This window comes from Megalobrama amblycephala, linkage group LG14, assembly GCF_018812025.1.
Source record: "Megalobrama amblycephala isolate DHTTF-2021 linkage group LG14, ASM1881202v1, whole genome shotgun sequence".
Lineage (NCBI taxonomy): Eukaryota > Metazoa > Chordata > Actinopteri > Cypriniformes > Xenocyprididae > Megalobrama > Megalobrama amblycephala.
In genome coordinates, this window is record NC_063057.1 from 52,412,068 (window position 1) to 52,436,315 (window position 24,248).

General features: G+C 35.9%; 1 protein-coding gene across 2 annotated transcripts in view; it reads left to right on the forward strand.

Moving 5' to 3' along the window:
* kcna1b (potassium voltage-gated channel, shaker-related subfamily, member 1b) overlaps positions 1-22,021 on the forward strand; it is a 33,980-nt gene extending 11,959 nt beyond the window's left edge. The window contains exons 1-2 of one of the 2 annotated variants that reach the window (XM_048154984.1): positions 14,272-15,959; positions 16,711-22,021. In XM_048154984.1, coding sequence (XP_048010941.1) covers positions 16,888-18,369 — 1,482 coding nt within the window. In that variant the 5' untranslated portion in view covers positions 14,272-15,959; positions 16,711-16,887 and the 3' untranslated portion in view covers positions 18,370-22,021. Of the gene's footprint in view, positions 1-14,271; positions 15,960-16,710 lie in introns of those variants that run through there. The other variant, XM_048154985.1, reaches the window with a different exon arrangement.
* Positions 22,022-24,248: the final 2,227 nt, after the last annotated feature.

The following is a 24,248-nucleotide window of genomic DNA, read 5'->3' on the forward strand; positions in this document are numbered from 1 at the left end:
TTTAAAATTTTGCTAAATCATTTTCAATTTTCTTTCTTTTTTCACTCGGTTTAATTAAAAAGTGAAAAGGAAATGTGTAGACATGTAGAAATTCTGTCATGATTATGGCACCTTTCCTCCTCCAAGCATTTTATGCAGTACAAACACTGAAGCACAAAGGTTGCTAAGGGTTTGTGTCTTTATTTCTTTTATGATTATTGATATAGTTTCAGAATCACCCATCACTGAAAGCATCTACCTCACTGTCCTGATTGGCTGTTTTACTGTGCGTTTACCTCGCTGTGTTGAGTTACGTCAAGCAGATCACAAGCCTTATTTCTGGAAACAACTCGAGCAATCAGTATGTTGTATTTCCCCTTATTACTGTTGGCAGTGTGTTTTTCTGGCTTCGTCCATCCTGGTTTTATACAATATCTCAATGCTAGAAGTCAAGTAGAAATATGACACTGAATAATAGTGTAAAGATGGCAAGTAAAAATTCATGCCCACAACAGAATTAAGTGATTGAAATGTATTAAGCCTGTTTTCTGATAATAGCGATGTGTAGGACTATGAAGTTAAATTGTATTAGGTAAAATATGGGAAGTTGCAATGTGACATGTATATGCTGATGATGATACTGATTGTATGATATTATATTTCCCTAGGCGAAATGTATATAAACATAATGTCCCTATTTAAATGAATAATTATTCAACTCACATCTGTTCACAAACACAGATGTACTGCATTTAACTCCTGAAATTCTGACTTCACATACATACAGTATGAATGTCTGCATCATGTCAAATGAATGTCCAGTATCCAGGACATCATTTCGCTCGTCTCTCTGCATCTGAAAGCTTTATTAATGCTTTGAGGTTTTCCATGTGGAAACTTCAGGATGCTTCATAATGATTTCTTTACACTGCCATTATTTTCACTCTTTCATTTCATTTGCAAGCTAGTTTTAATTAACATGTATCATCTGTTCTCTGCATCTAAATTGGACATTACTTTTGGATAAAAATAGGACAAACAGAGCAGTAATGACCGGAATGGATTCATTTTTGTGGACAGTTTATTTTAGTTTAATCACTCAAAATGGTTCTCAGAATTTCATGTTTGTAGTACAATACATTTTATATAAATTTTTACAATACAGCAATTTTCAATTAAATAAATTGTGTCAAATGATGCCAACATCACCAACACATAATTTTACTAAATGTTTTTCCCCTTTGTGAATCAATTTGACAAAATTTGAGCAATTCATTTGTGAATTATAAATCAATATTATGTTTGGTCCCTCATTTCATATTTGGCATAAAGAGACATAATATATCAATATAAAATGCGCAAAACAGCTTTATTCATGTGTTTTAAACATGCTGGTTCTCGTGTTGGCTGCCGCCCAGTGACTAGACCTGATATTGAGCTGTGATACAAACATTTACTTACTAACACATTCATTTTATCATTACTGTAATGATCTATATGATAAGAGACCCCAGGGTAGAAGACACCAGAAACAACTGTGATACAGTCACAAATAAGCCAGAGTGACTCTCTAATACTCTCTCTAAAAAAGATCATTCTCTCACTGCTGTGATCATTGTAAGAAAAAAATAAAAGAGTTTGAGGTAGGCCTGTTTAACTGATTTCGGTAACACTTTAGAATACTGTTTCGTCATTAATGAATAACTACACATGAACAAATGAGTAACGCACTAATAACATTCTAGTAACTACTATTAACTAAAAAGAAACTCGAATGAATTAGTAATAACACTTAGTCGAATGTGGTAGTTCACTATTAGCTAATCAATAACTACTATTTGTTCATACCTCTCAGAGGACTATTAAGAACTACTATATACAGATTCATAATTATTGTGAATAATGCATAATGTATAATTAATTCTAAAGTGAAGATCATGGTAACCCACTAATGACCCAAGTATTACCAAATCCTTCAGAAGGAATTATTAATTATTTGGATCAGTATTCTAAAGTGAAAAACATGAGAGCTCTCTAGTAATGACTGAGGTCATTGTAAGCTTTTGCGTTTTTTGTAAGGTATTTGATAAAAATTTGGTAACACCTATAGTAAACTAGTGGGTTACCATGATCTAAACTTTAGAATTATACAACATGCATTATTCGCAAAAATTATGAACCTGTATATACACAGCAAAGTTCCCAGAGTTAAATCAACTCTGCTCAGAGTACATATGGTCCCTCTCTATATAGTGTTAAAGTAACACTGAAGCAGAGTTAAAGTTAATGAGATAATTAAGTGATTAAGTTATGATTCAACATTAGTGATGAACACCTGCTATTAACAAGCATAATCACTGAAGAGAAACACAATAACTACAAAGGACTTCCAGCCACAGCCTTAGATTAAATCATCTGAAGATAAAAGACATTCAATCTCTCAAGATCTGATTAAACAACTCCACAAACAGCATATTATCCTATTAACTTTAACTCTGCTTCAGTGTTATTTTAACTCTATGTAGAGAGGATATGTTCTCTGAGCAGAATTGATTTAACTCTGGGGATTTTGCTGTGTAGTAGTTCTTAGTAGTTCTCTGGGAGGTATCAGAAAAATAGTAGTTATTGATTAGCTAATAGTGATCTACCACATTCAACTGAGCGCTATTACTTCATTAATTAGTTTCTTGTTAGTTAATAGTAGTTCTTTATCGGGCAGCGCGGTGGCTCAGTGGGTAGCACTGTCGCCTCATGGCAAGAAGGTCTGTTCGAGTCCCGTCTGAGCCAGGAGTCCTTTCAGTGTGAAGTTCTACCCGTATCAGTGTGGTTTCCCACACACAGTCCAAAGAGATGCAAGTTAGTTGGATTGAACATGCCAAATTGGCTGTAGGTGTGAATGCGTGTGTGTGAGTCACAAGCCATGTAATGGGGAGGGTTGGGGAAAGACCTGGCAACCAACCCCGGAAAAAACATTGCCAAGAGAATTCATGGACAGTCTATCACGTATGGTGAGAGATAATCATAGAATCACTAAGAGTCGGATATGACTGAAATGAATAATGAGAGAGAGTTATTTATTAATGATGGAACGGTATTCTAAAGTGTTACCCTGGTTTCTTGGGACATGCAGTATTATCTAGTTGACTAGTGTTGAACTCATCAGCTAATAAATACTGTTTAGTAAAAATTATTTAACTCCTTTTCGAATAACAGAATTAGTAACCACCTTATTTTTAACACGAGAGCAGGCATGACCATTTTTAACTTGAATGCGTCGAGGCTTCCAGGGTCAGTCGCTTTCAGTTATTTTAGCCTGTATATTGATATTGCAAACTGGCATTTGTTTCCATATTATTTTAATCATTGTTATCGTAAACACACTGGTTTGTTTCTGAAATTATTTTACCATTTACTGTACTTTATTATTCTACTAGTTATTATTTATCTGTAGAGCGCTGCAGTGATGGCGTATTTTTGTAGGCCAACCCATACTTTAGTTTCAGCCCCGTTTCCTTGACACAATCCCAAAAGGATTTTTCCATTAGTTTTTGGATTACTGCAGAAAATAGGGCCTGCGACCAACAAAATTTGTGATTCTTACATGATTTGTTCATCATGATAATCTTCACAAATTAACAAGTCTAAATACAAACGTAGGCTATAAACGAACTGCACCGCAGTCACATGACTTCCGACAACTCTTTCAGTCTTTATTTAAAAAATATTTTCCCTGAAAGTTTGGGTTAGAATAGTTTACAAGAGTGTGATTATAAATACAATGAGGCTGTAAATACAGACTAGATAAGTTTAATACAAATTTGTAACTATATTATGTTTTGGCAAAATCCATTGACTTCAAGATGATGGAAGGCCTTGGGTTTTGGCCTACAAAAATACATCATCCCTTCAGCAATCTATTGTGACTAATGAACTGTAAGTCTTGGACATTCACAGGAAATAGCTTCCGCATTGGAAAATAAAGTGGATATAATGAAAGAGTTAACTTTTAATTATTAAGAAGTGCTGTTATTTTAAAGTGGGTTAAAGGGTCAGTTCACCCAAAAATGAAAATTCTGTCATTAATTACTCACCCTCATGTCGTTCCAAGCCCGTAAAACCTTCGTTCATCTTCGGTACACAAATTAAGATATTTTTGATGAAATCCGAGAGCTGTCTGACTCCTTCATAGACAGCAAATTAACCACCACTTTCAAGGTCCAGAAAGGTACTAAAGATATCGTTAAAATAGTCGATGTGACTGCAGTGGTTCAACATAAATTTTATGAAGAGACGAGAATACATTTTGTATGCAAAAACAAAACAAGAATGTACGCTGTTTACATTCAGCGCTTCCAGGTTCTACGTCAGAATGCAGAGTCATTATTGGCCGACGCTGTTCACGTGAGCAGCACGACGCATGCGTGTGATGCTGACGCAGGAGCTGGCCAATAATGATTCTGCGTTCTGACGTAGAACCTGGAAGTGCTGAATGTAAACAGACACAGAAGAGAAGAAATTGTTGAATAAAGGTTTTTTTTGTTTGTTTTTGTGCACAAAAAGTATTGTCGTAGCTTCATAACATTAAGGTTGAACCACTGCAGTCACGTTGACTATTTTAATGATGTCTTTAGTAGCTTTCTGGACCTTGAAAGGGGTGGTTATATCACTGTCTATGGAGGAGTCACACAGAGCTCTCAGATTTCATCAAAAATATCTTAATTTGAGTGAAAGTCAGTAATTAATGACAGAAATTTCATTTTTGGGTGAACTAACTCTTTAATATCTTTTGCTTCAGACTTCAACATGGACATCTTGTGTTAAATCACATGTTTCTTATGTCAAAAAATCTCAATATCAATATCAATATCACAATTACCCCGGTGTCTTCTATCCTGTGGTTATGGATGCTGTTGACATTGATGTTTTGTCAGTTTTGTAGAGCGTCACATATTTACACAGGCTGCAGGGTTTAGTAAACTTCAGCATATCACATCACGGCATGATTCTTCAAACGTGACACTCCGTTCATAAAGCTCACATCATTCCCTACACATCTCTGATATCCGCACATGTGTTTTCTATGCTACTTATGTACATAGATGTTCCGTCATATCTCTGCTGACTGTCGACTGCATGTACTCACACGTGTTGCCTAATTAAGTGTGCAAAGCAAGAAACATATTTCTGACATGTTCCTTTAATACCACCTTATTTATATACGACATCCTATATGAAGTGGTATATATGCAAAGCAGGGAAACATATTAGCACTCCATTACATAAGCTGAATATATATTGTGAGAAATAAATATATGGGCAAAGTGTTGCACAGTTTAGTACCATTTTCGTCTGTTATTTGTTCATAGAAAGCAATAATGCATGATAAATCGTATGAATACAATGACTGATATTGTTGCTTTGCACATGATGTTATGTGGTTGTTCATGTAAGTATCTTTCTTTACTAGTGCCTTATATCACGTATCATATCATCAGTGATTAAAACTGAAATTACTAACCATGTATATTGAGAAGATGATGTCATTGATTCCTTCTGTGATATGAATGTATTGCACTCAAAGTCTTCCTGGGATTGTAATATTCTTCATATACGCTCATGCAACATCCTGTGTTTATAAGGTTGATTCCCATGTTTCAACTTTTCAGCAATGCCAGTACAATGACTTCCCGGTTCAGTGCAAGTTAAACTCAATCGACAGCACTTAATGTTGGCATAATGTTGATTACTATTTTAAATCCTCCAAAAATTGTTCCCATTCACATCCATTGTAAATATTTCATGTAACCTAGTGTATTTTTTCATGCCACAAATTCTTGTATTGAACTCCTTTAAATCAATAAACTTGACGTATATTTAGTTTTCAGGAGCTTAGAATCTAAAATGGCAATAGAAATATATTAGCTTAAACCCAAATGACAATAAACTACGGAAGAGGATTAGGGCCAAGCAATAATAAAAAAATAAAACCATCTCGAGATTAAAGTTGTTAAATTTCAAGAAAAAACTCGTTAAATTTCAAGTAAAAAGGAGAGATAAAATGTTGAGAATAAACTCGTTAAATTACGAGAAAAAAACTAGTTAAATTTCGAGAAAAAAGTCGAGATAAAATGTTGAGAATAAACTCGTTAAATTACGAGAAAAAAACGCATTAAATTTCGAGAAAAGTCGAGATAAAATGTTGAGAATAAAGTCATTAAATTACCAGAAAAAGTTGTTAAATTACGAGAACAAATTCATTAAATTATGAGAATAAAGTCATTAAATTACGAGAAAAAAAGTTGTTAAATTATGAGAACAAAAAATGCCGTTAAATTTCGAGAAAAAAGTCGAGATAAAATGTTGAGAATAAAGTCATTACATTATGAGAAAAAATTTGTTAAATTCCGAATTAGTTTATTCTCAACATTTATATTAGTTTATTCTCAACATTTCATCGACTTTTTTCTCGAAATTTAATGACATTTTTCTCATAATTTAACAAATTTGTTCTCGTAATTTAACTACTTTTTTCTCGTAATTTAATGACTTTATTCTCAACATGTTATCTCAACTTTTTTCATGAAATTCAACGAGTTTTTTCTCGTAATTTAACGAGTTTATTCTCAACATTTTAACTCGACTTTTTTCTTGAAATTTAACGAGTTTTTTCTCGTAATTTAATGAGTTTATTCTCAACATTTTATTTTGACTTTTTTCTCGAAATTTAACGAGTTTTTTCTCTAAATTTAACAACTTTAATCTCAAAATGGTTTTATTTTTATTATTGCTTGGCCCTAATCCTCTTCCGTAATAAACAGATCTAGTTAAATCAAAAATCAGAGCTCGATAACAAACCAGTGGCAACTTAATATATTTTCAGTCCTCATATTTTCTGAAAGCAACAATGCTTCACGATTCGACAGTCATAACCAATCAGAACATAGTTGATGCTTACGTGAAAGCAGGATTTTGAACCAATGAAATTTCACTGTGGGCGGGGCTACCCTGCATGATGCAGAACAAATGTATGATATGTCACATCTTTTTAGGACACAATGTCGAGCTTCAAACTTGTCAGATCATCCACTCCTGTGTGTTTTCATACCGCATATGTGTTTGTGTCAATCTGAAGAGCCTCAGCACTCTGTTAACACTGTACAATTGTGTCTGATATGTCCAGTATGATGTGTATGAGTAGTTCCTGTACTAACTATTGTCTGCTGTCATGTTCTTCCTGCTTCTGTAATGAATCATTAGGCTTTTTATCATGTAAAATATGTCAGAGACCTTAAGTGAGTTTCAATCAGGAGTCTGCTAAATGTCCAGTAGTGTCTTCTGTCTAGTCTTCTTGCCCAGCAGGGTGATGAATTAAATGTCTAGTTAATGATGTAAATGTATGGCATACAGTAATTTTGCTAAAGATGTTGTTATAGAGAGTATGTTGTATACATGAGGTTATATATATATATTTGAATCATAAACATACAGAATGTATGCAATAAATCCCTTTGAATACTATTTCTGTCTGATCTCCTACGTTTAGGACTTGAATTTGTCATTACAACAACATGTACAAAACATTCTTATGGCATATAAATCTAAGAATAACTACTTAAAGGATTAGTTTACTTTCAAATAAAATTTTCCTGATAATTTACTCACCCCCATGTCATCCAAGATGTCCATGTCCTTCTTTCTTCAGTCGAAAAGAAATTAAGGTTTTTGATGAAAACACTCCAGGATTATTCTCCTTATAGTGGACTTCAATGGACTCCAAATGGTTGAAGGTCAAAATTACAGTTTCAGTGCAGTTTCAAATGGCTTTAAATGATACCAGACGAGGAATAAGGCTCCTATCTAAGCTGCACTGAAACTGTCATTTTGACCTTCAACTGTTTGGAGTCCATTGAAGTCCACTATATGGAGAAAAATCCTGGAATGTTTTCATCAAAAACCTTAATTTCTTTTCAACTGAAGAAAGAAGGACATGGACATCTTGGATGACATGGGGGTGAGGAAATTATTAGGAAAAGTTTATTTGAAAGTGAACTAATCCTTTAAATGGCTTCTTTTTGCAACAGCTGACAATTGTAGAGAAATATTTAAAAATGTGTGAATTTCTTAGATATTCACATGCTTTTTGCCACTAATTTGCTATATCTCTTGACAATCATAAATATTTCATATTCAGTTTGTACCATAACATTTCTTTGATTTATGTATGCATGTATGTAGGTATGTATGTGCTATGCATGTACAGTATGTACAGTAGAGGCAAAAGTGATGTCCTGTGAACTTTTTTTGTTTTTATATACAAGATCTTGACCGAAAAATGATGAACCTCTCAATGGAAATTAATGTTATGATGTTATTTCCATCAAGAGATGCATCAGTTTTTGGTCAAGATCTTGTATTGACAATGCAAGAGGTGAGCACTCTGTAAAGTCTCCTCCAACACATCCCAAAGACTTTCAGTGAAATTAAGGTAAGGACTCAGAACGGTTCATGAAGAATCATTTTCACACATGAATTGGCACATATCTTTCACAATTCTAACCCTGGTGAATCTTGACATTGTCTTCCTGGAATGGTCAAGATGTGTCTTCCTACAAGAAATGAAAAGCTACACACTCCATCTTTAAGGGTTAAAAGAACCGTTGCCAAACATATAACATGCTAGAAACATAATAATCACTGTAATAATGATTCATTCATAGATTCTTAAGTATTTGCCTATTAAAATCCTTTTTTTTTTTTTTTTTGGCCGGGAAGTGTACAAATAAATGTAATGTTAGCTTCTTCTTTTTTTAAGTTTAAACTTGCAACTAGTCTTTATAAAGAGGCCAGAATTTAAGGCATTTAAGGTGCTGTCCATATTTTGATATGTGAAATAAAATTTGTTCAGGCCTACATACATGGACACTATATGTACAAATATGAATATTGATTAGATTGTATAGAAAGTTTGTTCATGCATCCATCTTGATAATTGGACACAATGCACTTGTTGCAGCAGACTCAACAAAATATAGACCCAGAGTTACTGTCAACATGAATTACTGACTATAAAAGACTTGATATTCGATTGATTTATAGAAACTCAAATACAGAATCTTGCATTGACACTTAGGTGTTTGATGACTCCATTGCTGATCACAAATCAAATGCTTGGATTTTTGCTGTGATAGATTTATTTTCAAGTGAAAATATTTGATGCATTTTAACATATACTTTAAATGTCCTTCCCACCTGAGAACGACAATGAAGAAACCCAGAAGGCACCATACAGTCCACAGGGGTGCAAAAGGTGCTCAATGGGTCCAGAACAAAATGAATCCTTCAAATGCTACAGTTCCTGAGAAAGAAAAAAGGAAACTGGTGTCACTTTCATAACCAAATGGAACTACACAACCAATAATAACTGTTTTCAAACAGGTTTCCCGATCATTCCCCATCTGCAATTGGTTGAAAAACAGATAATCTTGCCCCATATTGATGCCATTGTTGAGCCAGTTGCTATGTCCAGCTGGTCAGTATTATTTAACAAACATAAGGGGCTTTCAGACTGAATAGTTCTAGGAACTATTTCCACCAGGCCATGTTCCTGGTTGCATTTGCACCTGGAATAGGAACTCTGAAGCTGCCGACAGTGGCGTCTTTAAGCTCGGCATTTACAAACGCTAAAAACCGGTGGATGGAAGATGCCGCGATCAGTTGTGTGTCGTGGGTTTCGTGATAACAGAGATGGAATGTAAACGCATAATTTACGAGACTGAAAGAGCAAAAAGTGGGCCTAAGAGACAAAATCTCCTATGACAACTTTCAGTATTACATATCGAGGTGGAGAAAAGAACACAACCCTGCAGACAACAGGTAAATGCCGTTATTGCAATTTTACATGTTCATGAAGTAAATAAGTAAATATGTACACGGCTTTTTAACAACATGTTCTCCAACCTATATAGGTCGTTTGTCACTTCCCTGAAATACGACCCATTGGAGTGTTTGCTAAAGTTGCACCTCTATCGACAACAGGTCTGTGACGACCTCTGCTGATGGTCTTGGGTATTGCTGCTTGGTACCTGTTCCCACAAATTAGCAGTCTATTGGATACACCTGTGATCAGTGCTTCAGGCGCTCCTTTTAAAAGAGATCTCCAATTGAGCCAAGGAGGAACTTTGGGGACTTTGGAACTTTGGCTTTGGACTTTGTTTTGTTTTGTTTTGTTTTGGACTTTATGTTTTGTTTGATTTGTTTTCCGCATTTATGCTTCAACATTGTATTACTCTTTCAACCATGCACTCTGCCTTACACACTGACATTACTGATGGACACAGAAACACTGTGTTTCCCTTTAATTGTTTTCATTCTATTATTTAATGTTACCTTAATTTAGTAGTAAATAAACATCTTCTTGAGCTTAATATTTGGTTTGCATGTGTCCCTTGTCTTTGTTGCTTCCCCTTGAGCCAGGGGTCGTAACAAACTGGGGGCTCGTACGGGATTGTTCCCTTTAATCTGCGTCATACAGTATTTTAGGTTTCGCATAGCTCAATTGGCAGAGCATTGGAATATACAACAATATGCAATCATGTGATCATGCGATCGTGGGTTTGATCCCAGGGAACGCATGTGCTCATAAAGTGTATATGCGCTATAAATCACTAAGGGTAGGTTTAGGGGTGGGGTGGTTGTAGTTGTTAATAAAAAATACGTTTTGCTAAATGGAAATAGGACAAATGGTGTAAAAAGTCCACACAATGCATTTAAATGAACACGCATTTTGATGCGTTTTTACACGCATGACTTTAAAACGTTAATATAGGTCGTAATAAGGTGCTTGAAAAATGACCTATAGGGTTTTTTTGGAGGACAGTCTGCTTTTTAAAAATGCCGGGTGCCGGTGTTTGACATGCGTTTGACCAATCAACATACACTCACGTCACTGATAGTTCCTATAGTGCTGGTTTAGACCCTACTCTGAAGTAGGAGCTAATTTAGTTCCCCCAAAAGGAGTTCCTAGAACTAAAATCATTCCTTGTTCCTGCGGTGCGAACACGGCAAAATCTGAGTACTTCAGCCAATAGTTCTAGGAACTATGAAAAGGTTCCTCCGGTGCGAAAGCCCCTATTTATTACTAAAAAAAGAAACAAATAAATAAAAGAAAAGAAAGAAATGTGAAAAGAAAGAAATCTGATCAAATGTGATAATTTTACATTTACATTTTTGTGTTAACAGGACTCCCATGGGAACCCAGCAGACATGGGAACTAAAAATAACCCCAATGACGACATAATGACATTCTCTTGTAAAGTCAAATGTGTACGCTCAGCTGAGCAGTCTCTGGGACACAAACTAATTTGAATACATTATAGAAAATGAGATAAATGATTTGTCTTGTGTATTTAATGCAGAATGGTGCAGTGCAGTAAATCTGGCCGATGTGCGCTTCATGATGCAATCATCACACATACACACACACACACACACACACAAATGCACATTACCAATGAATACACACACACACACACATACACACATACATCTGTCAGTTCTACTCCATTTCCATTGGTTGTGGTGTGACACACAGCTAATAATAGCACCTAACGGTCTGACCCAACAGCCCCTAGGGCTCCGGCGTTTGTCTTGAAGGGCACCGCGTGAGTCTCCTGCCCATCTTCATTGCTACGGCTCTTTTAAATAGAGCACAAGTGTTATATAACGGTCCGGTGCATTCATGAATGAGAGTGGAGGAGGGGTGCTACATTCATACTGTAAGACTGCACCTCTCCTCAGCTGTCCTTCTGCTGAAATGAACACGGAGAAGCTAAATCCTGCTCGTAGATCTTATTCATGTGAGGGGATCTGTGGGCATTAATGTACTGGACCCATAATCGCGATTCCTCAAGAACGTTCACGTAAATGTGATCACCCTTTGAAAATGAAATGAGCTCTGCGGAGGATCCTTGAAATGAAATGAGGAACAGGGCTGTCAGAGACGTGTAGTACACTAGTGACTGTTGCTAGGCAAAAAGCAGAGAGTCCACATCAGCAGGTTTCCACACGAGAAATACTCTGAGGAATTTGTTTCATTCGATCGTGAGAGTATTCCTGATTCTACATTCAATTTACGTTCCATTGGTTTTACACAAAGCTGCAGCTTGAATAATTGCTCTTTTTTGGGGGGGGAGGGGGATTCTTGAAGAAAGCACGTCATGGCCAGATAACAGAGGAATGAGTTTTGTGGTGAGGAGCTCTTTAATGCAGTCTGACCTTGAATTAAATTCCAAGCATTATTTTCTGTAGTGTTTTTCACAATACAAACTGCTCCAAAGCAGCAGAAAGAACATGACTAGGTCAAATTTAAAGGGATAGTTCACCCAAAAATGAAAATTATCCCATGATTTACTCACCCTCAAGCCATCCTAGGTGTATATGACTATCATCTTTCAGACGAACACAATCAGAGATATATTTAAAAATATCCTTAGTCCGCCAAGGTTTTTAATGGTTGTGAATGGGGGGGGGGGCGTGTTTTGAAGTAAAAAATAACCCTGACAGCAACACAGTGTCAGCCCAGATCTGGCCCACATCTGGTCCGCATGTAATCCGCATGTACCAGATGTGTCTGGGAATGCATCCATCCAAAAAAAAGTAATCCATACAACTCCAGGGGCTTAATAAAGGTCTTCTGAAGCGAAGCAATGCGTTTTTATAAGAATAATATTCATATTTAAAACTTTATAAATTCAAATAACTAGTATCTGGTGGATGACTGTACGCAGTCGATTTGCGGCAGAAGAGTATCCTTTGACCTGACACACAATGCAATGACAAACGCGGAGGCGCAGAGGATAGAGCAAAACAAATCACCGGTCATGGATTTTAAGTCTAAAATGATAATTTTAAAAGAGTTGGAGGATTTCTTGAGTTTGAGTTTGAGTTTGTTGCACAGCCCTATTTGTTTGCTAACAATACTCCTACATCCTGTGCCATACATCACGTCACGGGTTCATTTGGCGCAAAATGACTTGCGCATTCTGTGTACGGTCGTAAATATGTTTTAAATATGGATATTTTTCTAACAAAAATGCATTGCTTCACTTCAGAAGACCTTTATTAACCCCCTAGAGTCATTTGGATTACTTTTTTTATGGATGGATGCATTATTTTCGGCTTCAAAACGCGGCCCATTCACAACCATTATAAACCTTGGAGGACTAAGGATATTTTTAAAAATATCTACAATTGTGTTCTACTGAAAGAAGATAGTCATATACATCTAGGATGGCTTGAGGGTGAGTAAATCATGGGATAATTTTCATTTTTGAGTGAACTATCCCTTTATCCCAAATTCTTTTTGTATATATATATATATATATATATATATATATATATATATATATATATATAGTGTCATAAAATCCCCTATATATATATATATGTATAATATTTTGTTCAATATATTTTTTTATTTAGAATTTTGAGGGGATTTTATGACACTTTTATATATATATATATGTATACTATATATATATGACATACTATATATATATTGCATTTACTAAAAAGTAATTAAAAAAATTATTGGAAACATTGCTCATAAAAATTGTAGAAATATTGCTTAGATAAAATCACCTCAAAATTCTACACAGCAAAATCTCCAGAGTTAAATTAATTGCTCAGAGAACATATCGTCCCTCTCTACATAGAGTTAAAATAACACTGAAGCAGAGTTAAAGTTAATAGGATAATATGCTGTTTGTGGAGTTGTTTAATCAGATCTTGCGAGATTTAATGTCTTTTATCTTCAGATGATTTCATCTAAGGCTGTGGCTGGAAGTCCATTGTAGTTATTGTGTTTCTCTTCAGTGATTCTGCTTGTTAACAGCAGGTGTTCATCACTAATGTTCAATCATAACTTAATCACTTAATTATCTCATTAGCTTGAACTCTGCTTCAGTGTTACTTTAACACTATATAGAGAGGGACCATATGTAATCTGAGCAGAGTTAATTTAACTCTGGGGATTTTGCTGTGTAAATAAAAAAATATATTGAACAAAATATGATATATATATATATATATATATATATATATATATATATATATACATACATACATATAATATATTTTATGATATATATATATATATATATATATATATATATATATATATATATATAGCTAAATTAAATTCAGTATTTTCATGACAGTTAAACATATTTACATAAGCAAAATAAAAATGCTTATATAATAATAATAATACCATTTAAACTGTACTATAAATCATTGTAGTTTTCGATGGTATCCACTGTAGAAAGCTGTAGAAAGCTCCTAAATCATGGATCATTTTCCACAGCTCACGTTGTCTGGAGATTTATGTCTACTGAAGTTTCTTGGAAAGATATTTTTGAAGTGTTTCATCAGCAGGACAATCCAAAAACACATTAAATAACAGTACAAGCCACTGAAGAGATATGTCTCTCCCTTACAGCCATTTCATTGATTCCATTATAAATCAAAGATGGCGCTACTGTGAATAAGGTCTATATTGTGGTCCGACACAGATTTCTTTTTCATCTAAAGATTGTATTATTTTTCTTCTGTAATTATTATTTTATTCTCTACATAATTTAATTGACCATACATAAAAACACGTTAAGTCTTTCCCTCACAACCTCGCTGCTCTGAATTTTAATGTCACATAACTGCTCTTATACTCACTCAACTATTGAAACTGAATTGAAATTTCATATTAATTAAAGTTGTTGACATCCCCCAACATTATTTAATGTACACTTTAAAGATGAAGACTGGGATATAACCATGAAAAAAGAGGAAGTACTGACAAACAAATCATTTTACGCCGTATATGAGTGTGAGGTTTGTTGTTAGTGCTGTAGTGGTGTGTAAACCTGTTTTCCCTCCTCTTCTCCTCACTCTTTTACTAACTCCTGGTTGCCATGGAGAATTGTGTTGATCTCTCGTACTGAGAGCGATTGCGCTGCTGAGGACTGGATGATATTCACAGAGCTACAGTCTTCACATTGTACATCTCAATGATGCTTTGACCAAACAGATAATGCTTTCCATTTTCACACGAAAAGGCATCTAAATGTAATCGAATACAAAAAAAATCACAGCAATCTCTCAGGTGTATTATTCGCAGTCTGATTTAAGTATTAAGCATCAATTTGTATGTAACTATGAGCAAAATAAGTAGATCATGCTGCTAGCAAAGCCAAGGTCACAGGTTTGAAAATGGAAGATCAGTTGTTTTTACTTCATCCAACCTTTAAATGTACCTTTGTTGGTGAATGCAAATGACATCAGATTGCTTAAATCATATTAAATAATAATTTTGATTGAATCATTTTTTTTTTTTTTAAATTTAGATGTTACCACATTTTATGCTTCAAATATACTAAGTCTGCTCAGTGCTCCAAAAAATGATCCAAAAAAACATTTTTACTCTAAATAAAATACCAAAGGTGTAGCATTCTGGTTCAAGGTTACATGCAAATTGGTATTTATTAGTAGATACTTGTTAATCTGCTTTTATGGTAATTTGTGAACAAAAAGACACACTAATGATAGAAACAAATACCATTTAAACAGGAATTTCTCCTTCAGCTGTAGTGTGTCCCATCAGATGTGTGGAAAAGGACATTTGGCAACATGCTGGAGTCTGTCTGCATTGCGCATTACACATCCACTCACTCACTCACCCACTCACTCTCGCTCTCTCACCCTCCCTCCTTCCCTCTCTCTCTCTGTTTGTGTCTCCACTGTTCTGCTGCACGGGTTTGAGGAGCACTGCAAGTTTGCCGTTGTCTGACGGCAGTAGGATGTGTATTGTGGATGTATAATATTCTTGCTGTATGAATGTGAGGCTGTAATGTGAGATCTATTTTTAATAACACATAGGAGGTTTTGCGCAGATCTTTCCTGCACTGTTCCTCAATCTGACTGCCCACGTAAGTACAAAGACAGTCATTTTATAACATCCCATTACCATCATTTGGTATCACTCTCATTATCTGCATTGTACATGCATAATGTTCATACTGGCAAATAGTGTCCTGATATTTGCTGGGAGCTAGTAAAAAATAAATAAATTATTAATTATAGTGTTTGGTACCTAAGAACCATATTGCATGTGCATGTTTGAAGTAATATATATATAGAAACAGCAGAATCTCAATCAGTAACATTTATGTTTTAACAGATATACCAAGAGCATAATGTTAACTAGATAAAGCTGTCTCACAAGAAGATATGTTCTGACTGTTTCTGTATAGGGTTAAACTTGCATTCAGGACACTTGGAAATCTATTTGACAAGCAAGTCCATTTCAAATTCATTTCACCCAATCAGATCTTATTGATCCTTAGAATCGTATTAGAAATCATTGTGCAGTTTTAACCAGAACGGTACGTGCATTGTACTGGAATATCTTGCTAGCGGACTGAAGAAATTCACTGACATATTTTTTTATCTTATACTGACAAATCATGATGGTCCTGTTGGGAACTTTGTGTTCTGAAAGAACCTTGGTTTTATTTTTGAATATGATTCAAAATATACATTAGGATCCTTCAGGATTGGTTCCAGTAGAAATTTCTTATCGCATCCCTGTGGATTTTCTATCTAGGTATAGGACATATTTCTATTCTGTCATGGTATCTGAGGTATCTCATTACTCCCCTTAATTTTCTGGCTGACTAGGTGAAGACATGAAGTAGGCGCAGTGGTCCATGGGACATGGAGATGGTCGACATTTGGTGGAACATGATGCTGGATGTCCTGTTGGGTCACTGACTATTCAAACTGCAGGGCGTTGGATGCGCACTCAACCCACCTGAACATCCACTGCCATCCAGTACTGCGAGTTTGATCTCCAGGATGACTGTGGTGGTTGCTGGAGATAACATAGACGAGACGTCCTCCACTCTGCAGGGGCAACCGCAGGACTCGCAGTATTCCCCCGAGTGCTGCGAGCGGGTGGTCATCAACATCTCAGGGCTGCGCTTTGAGACACAACTCAAGACGCTTGCCCAGTTCCCCGACACCCTATTAGGCAACCCCAAAAAAAGGATGCGCTACTTTGACCCTTTAAGGAACGAGTACTTCTTTGACAGAAACCGTCCCAGCTTTGACGCAATCCTCTACTACTATCAGTCAGGGGGAAGGTTAAGAAGACCCGTCAATGTACCCTTGGATATGTTCTCGGAGGAAATTAAGTTTTATGAGCTTGGAGAAGAAGCCATGGAAAAATTTCGAGAGGATGAGGGCTTTATTCGTGAGGAAGAGCGCCCCTTGCCGGAGAATGAGTTTCAGAGACAGATTTGGCTGCTTTTTGAGCATCCCGAGAGCTCAGGCCCTGCCAGAGGGATCGCGATTGTCTCCGTCATGGTTATTCTCATTTCTATCGTCATATTTTGTTTGGAGACTTTACCAGAGTTGAAAGAGGATCCACATGGACGGCTCCAGGTGATAGGGAACAGCACGTTCTACTACAAACCAAATATTTTTACCGACCCCTTCTTTGTTGTGGAGACACTCTGCATCATCTGGTTTTCTTTTGAGTTGATAGTCCGTTTTTTCGCTTGCCCGAGCAAACCTGCCTTCTTCAAAAACATGATGAACACGATCGACATAGTGTCCATCATTCCATATTTCATAACGCTCGGAACGGAGATGGCAGAGGACCCCGAGGATGGAAAGGAGCTGAAGGGTGGAGGAGAGCAGGCTACGTCTCTTGCCATTCTCAGGGTTATCCGGTTGGTTCGGGTGTTTCGGATATTTAAGCTGTCCAGACACTCCAAGGGGCTTCAGATCTTAGGCCAGACTTTGAAAGCCAGCATGCGTGAGTTAGGACTTCTCATCTTTTTTCTTTTTATCGGCGTCATCTTGTTTTCCAGCGCGGTGTATTTTGCCGAGGCCGAAGAGAAGGATTCCTTCTTCACAAGTATCCCAGACGCCTTCTGGTGGGCGGTGGTTTCGATGACAACCGTAGGGTATGGAGACATGTACCCTGTTACGATCGGGGGCAAGATAGTAGGCTCTCTATGTGCCATTGCTGGAGTGCTAACGATCGCGCTTCCAGTGCCTGTGATTGTGTCCAACTTTAACTATTTCTATCACAGAGAAACCGAAGGTGATGAACAGGCACAGCTCCTCACAGTGAGCAACCCGAACATCGCGTCCGACTCCAACTCCAGTCGTCGCAGCTCGTCGGTCGTCAGCAAGTCCGAATACATGGAGATTGATGATGACCTCAATAACAGCATTGATAACTTTCGAGAGGCGAACCTGCGAACTGGGAACTGCACAGTTGCGAATCAGAACTGTGTAAATAAAGGGAAGCGTCTCACAGATGTATAGATTTCCAGTGTCATTCTAGGCCATTACAAGACTGTACATAGTGTAGTCTATTCATATATCAGAATGCTTAACCTGGACCTCTGATAATGTATTATTTCATTGCATATGTTTGATCTTAAGTCCACAAGAGTTGCTTTGATTCTGTTTGAAGATTGGTAGTCTAAAATATGCCTATGGACACCAAATTTTAAACAAGTAAAAGACAGAATAACTATTCGTCGGATGGTTAGAGTACTTGGGTATATAAATGACTTTACATTTTACAATGCACCTTATCCCAAAATATTATTAGTTATTCAGTGACAAAAACTAGATTTGCTTGTAGAACATTTATGTTTTTGTACCATATGTTCATCATGTATTTATTTTACTTGTTTATTTGCTCATTAAGGCTACTTAAATCCATTTACAAACTGAATGTTGATTAATTATGCAGATCATGGCATGTTTTTTGAAACGTTGAGGTCTGTTTGATATGGTACTATGTATCTTGCTTTAATTAATACATGAACTTCATCACATATAGCCAAGTCGACAGTACGACTCTCTTAAATTACAACCACTGCCCATTAAAAGCACAACTTCCTTAAATATCTTTAAAAACAAACTATTTAAAATCTGTTCCAGGCAGTATTACATTTTTAAAAGTATGACTTCATTTGTTAAAGCTTTTTAAATGTACATATTCAATACTATACTTAATCATTCAATATATTTATCTATATTAAATAATTGTAGTTATTATATTGAATATAATATTTAATACATTATGATTGCATATTTAATAATTATTATTTAAATAAATAATTTAATAGTGCCTTCAGTCATATAGAGTGTCTCTACATGCAATAGTTACTGTAAAACATTTGCAAATCTTAATCATACATGATATGTCGAGGGATATTCCAGAGCTGCTGGGATTGAATTTCAGGACATGGTCCCTCAACATCCTTGTACATAAAATAGAATTAGGTACATCTCGCTGGATCAGGCATTGCTTTTCAAAGAAGTGTGAAACGTTGTGTTTTTCATCTTCATGTATTCTTTTGTAATGGCTGTGTTTTGCTCATTGGTTTCTTTGGATCTACCTCAGTGTGGCCATGCATAGTAAGCTTGTGAATGCACAACTTCATATCCAGTCAAACGATCCTGTCCTGTGGGTTTAGAGAGTTGAGTATGCAATAGAAGTGAAACACTTCAATTTAAAATAAGACTCCATAAAACTATAACTACAAACAAAGTTTAGAAATAGTACACAGTTGTTGTTGTTAATAGAAATTAGACGATTCCGAGTGATGCTAAGCACAAGCGCTAATAGTGCTGTATAATACGCACAGGTCTGCATCAGGGACTGTAATTGGTAGAAACTGCCAATATCTGTATCAATGTGAGTTGCAGTCTAAAAAGAATACCTTTAATTTGAGTGTACATGTTGTCTTTTAAAATCTAATGCACTTTAATGAGAATTTATGTATTTATATGGTTTCGTAACGAGAATGACATAAAAGTACGAAAGGTAAAATAAAGAATCTAAAGACGATGTGTTGATTTGTCCACGTTAAGGATGTGTGTTAGGCATCTTAACCAGCATATGTGTTTTACAACCCTTTAATTCGTTCTTTGGGGCATTTATTATATTCACTTAAATACTAAACATCACAACTGTGATGCTTTGCCAGCAAGTTAAATAGCTGAGATGAAAGCTATATTTTTACAAAGAAGTCTGTATAAAAGAAATACATGCCAGAGTGGGGTTTATTTAATGTGAATATAGATGTCTGCAGTTTAAAAAACACTCATTTTTATATGAAACGTTAAAGAATAAAATAAAATACAAGACAGTGGACCAAAAAGAGTTTTTCATGTAATTTATGTAGATAATGAATATGGAAACAAAAATGGCAATGATTGAAAGTTGTCAATATATTATGTTACAGTAAATCAAATTTTAATCCACCATATGCGATACAGAATGGATAAAAAATAGGAACAAGATAACCAGGGTTCTCAATCTTTATCATGTGTATTTACATAATCATCCAGGCTTTCAACTTTGTTAGCATCATTTTGATTTCTTTTGAAGATGGAAGGGTTTGATATCCCTGCTGAAAAATAGAGCAGCATGATTTCCATGCTGATCCAGGCTGGTTAGAGTTGGTATAGTGCTGGTCTAGCTAGTGCAACCCAATAGTGTGGCCCAGATCTGGCTCACATCTGGTACATGTAGATCTCACGTGGACCAGATGTGGGCCGGATCTGGGCAGACACTATGTTGCTATCAACTGTAGAAACACAGAACCACACGAAACAGCAGTCTGAGGACATCGGCGTTTGACCAGAAGTTAGGGTGGTGCTCGACGATCACGTATCCCGCACCAACCACAAACCCTACCCTTCAGTATAACTATACGCTCTACCTTAATGAATGCAAACCCCACCCAACCGCTAAACCTACCCTTGGCCTGGCACTGCTGTCCTTAGACTGCTGTGACGGTGATGCAGCTGGTTATTATTGCAAAACATTTTATTATGCTGGTGACCAATGAGACTTTCAATTTTTCAGTAGAGATAAATGAGTGAATTCAAAAGCATTTCTGCATTAAATGGCTTCTTTTAAAAAACAGGGCCTGGTTTCCATGTTGGGCTTGTCCTATGAGTGTTATGCCATAAATGAAACTAAAGCACTTTGATATTATGCATGCAGGCAGCTCTGGGTTTACGTTGCTCTGACATGAATCATGCAAATGCTGGGAAAAGCTTTTTCTTTCTGTATTTTTTATTGTTATAAAATAATCAAATCATTTCATTGTTATTTTGCGGTTGGCATACTTTGACTATTTATGTGCTGATAAGGTGTATTATATAACATGACACTATGACCATTTTAAGTCACTTTTTTTTTTTTTTTACAGTTTTTAAAGAATGTTTTTCTAAATTCATTTCAACTCAAACTTTAGGATAAATGAGAAGCTTCAATGATTCACTTTGATAAATAAAAATAATTCAAATCCTCATCATGCCTCAACAAGGACTTGTTATTTCTGTTGCATTACAAAAGTCTGAAAGTCGGTATGAAATGGATGTTGCGATAGTCTATTGTGATGTATATCTGAGCCCCCGTTTACACTAGTGTGTTTGCGTTTTAAAGCGCTAAAGTTTAGCTTAAGTTTTACGCAGGTGTTTTTTTCGAACCTCGAAAATGGAGACTTTTGAAAACGCTGCAGACCCCGTTTTAGTTTGAAAACCTAAACGGAAGACCTAAACAGAAACTTTTGAAAACGATGGCGTGGCTGCCCACGTTAGCACGTTACATGTAGTGTAGACAGAGATTATTTCTGAAATGCTGTGGAAGTGGCAGTGTAAACAAGGATCGTTTTCATTTTAAAACGCCGTTCTAAAACGAAAATGCACTACTGTAAACGGGGCCTGAGTGAAAAGGATTCTAGAATGAGAAAAATGTAGGGCAGGATTTAGGGCCGCAATAGATAATGCGCCGATAGACAATGATTTCTTGTATCGACGATAGCCAAAGATAATGTTAGTAATTAGACAGACATACATGTTATTGGTTCGTTTAACCCTTAAATGCATACCTCGGGTCTTTAGTGACCCGGGACGTCATTCACTACCCTCCTCCTCGTTCAGTTTTTAAAGTTAGACATCAACCTTCTTGGTATTCCTCAATCAATTCATTATAAAGAATATAAAAAGAAAAAACATCATAAAATTATTAAAGAATGCACATTTTTGTATTCATTTTTTGTAAAAATTGTATAGGGTCACAAACGACCCGAGGTGTGAGTGTACATATATTTTTTTTTGCACAACAATAATTAAATCTTAGATGACGGAATAAGTGGAATTCACCTTTATTCCACAAGGTGGCAATGTCTGAAACACAATGCTGAAGTGACGACTCATTCAGACAGAAAACGAAAGAATAAGAAAAACATGAAATGGCTCAGCGATTTACTGCAGAGCAAGTACTAAACGCAATCAAATATGACTGTAACTGTTACTGGATAGATCTGGTGAAGCTGTTAGCGATCGAAATATTGATTTTGAAGATGTTGAAATTTATAGTTTTGAGAATACATTTGAGATCAAGAATGGGCTCCTATTCGTGACCTCAAACATAAAACTAGCCCATTATTTGCTGAATTTACTGGGAAATGAGCTCTGACAAGGACAGTGGTGATGGGATAAAACATCTGCTCAAACTGAGCCCTTTCAAGCTCCAAAAGGTAACAAAATATGCTTTATTTTATTCTTCTGTAATTGTTACTTTAATATCAGAGGAGTTTTATATTATTGCGACAGGTAGAGATCCATCACTGTTAGATATAGATCCGGGTCGATAAAGACCAGAATATGTAAGAATGATTGGCAAAACAGTCATGCATTTAAGGGATAATGGAATTCAAATATTAATCAAGAGGGAATGAGTTTTATATTTGTTGTTTCCAAAATCATTTATACAGGAATGCCACAACCCACAGAAGAACAAGTCCAGAAAAGGAACTTCCCATGCTGTCTCAGGGATTTTTGGATTTCCATCCAGAAAGGCATCTTGAAGTCTTCTGCCCTCTTAGATTATTTGATGATATGTTCTTTAATGTCTTATTTTCAAGCACAGTTACACAGATTACATAAGAATGGATTATGCTGTATTTTCAAAAATTTGGTTCATGTGATTTTCTATCTTGATTGTTCTAGATCTTCACAATTGACCCTTCGCAAAGACCCGCCCCCCCTTAGTTACTGTTGCTTTGTCCGACAAGCCGTGGCGCTGTCACGCCACACGCAGTGAAAAATACATTGCGGAGCAAAGAGGACATTGACAACACGTCGACAGACAAGACAGAGCAGGTTACTTATGATATTAAACAAAGTCCCAGCTTCCAAATTTTGTAGTTTTTTAAAGAAATTAAAACAATAAAAACCATTTTGTGGCTCTTTAATGTGTCGTGACAGATTGCTGTAGTGCATCACCTCAAGCGGCTCGTAAACCGATCATCTCTTCCTACTAGTTCATTTATAGAATCAAATAAACATGAATGAACATGAGAAGGAATGTTTTTCAAGTTCAAGTCCACAGAGGTTAATTTTCAAACTCCTGACTGCTTTGTCGGACAAAATGGCGGATGATTGGTTAGATCGCTTGTCAATCAAACGCTCGGCGAAGGGTAAATTCTGACATAGCAGATAGCTCTTAAATTTTACCAACAATGGCATAAAAACATTCAATCTAATTTATGCGTAATTGCCCATTGGTAAGAATTTATTTTTGAAAAATCTGTGCTAAAGAGCTTTGAAGAAATGTGTCAATGGTGAAATATTAGTTGGTGAACAAGTGAGGTTTGGAACAAAAATGTGAAAAATGCCCTAATTTCGAAGTAGTATTGGATGAACTCATCTTTTCATGTTTCTACATCACAATACAGGTATTACACCTTACACTTTTCAACAAAGATTGATTGATTGATTGATTGATTGATTGACTGATTTACTGACTGACTGACTGACTGACTGATTGATTGATTGATTGATTGATTGACTGATTGACTGATTTACTGACTGACTAACTGACTGACTGACTAATTGATTGATTGATTGATTGATTGGTTGATTGACTGATTGATTGATTGATTGTCCACAAAAATACTGTAAGCCCTGTCTTCACTTTACTGGCATTACCATGCCATAATATAGTTATTCATTACATCTGAGCATCAAATGAAAAGGGCAAATGTTATTATTATTTTTACTACCTTTAATAGCTAGTGTATTCAAAAGCGATCTGGTGTAAATTTTCCATTGAGGTGTGTATGCATGTACATGGCTTAAGAAGCAGGACAGTTTGGCAGAGTCTTAAGCTC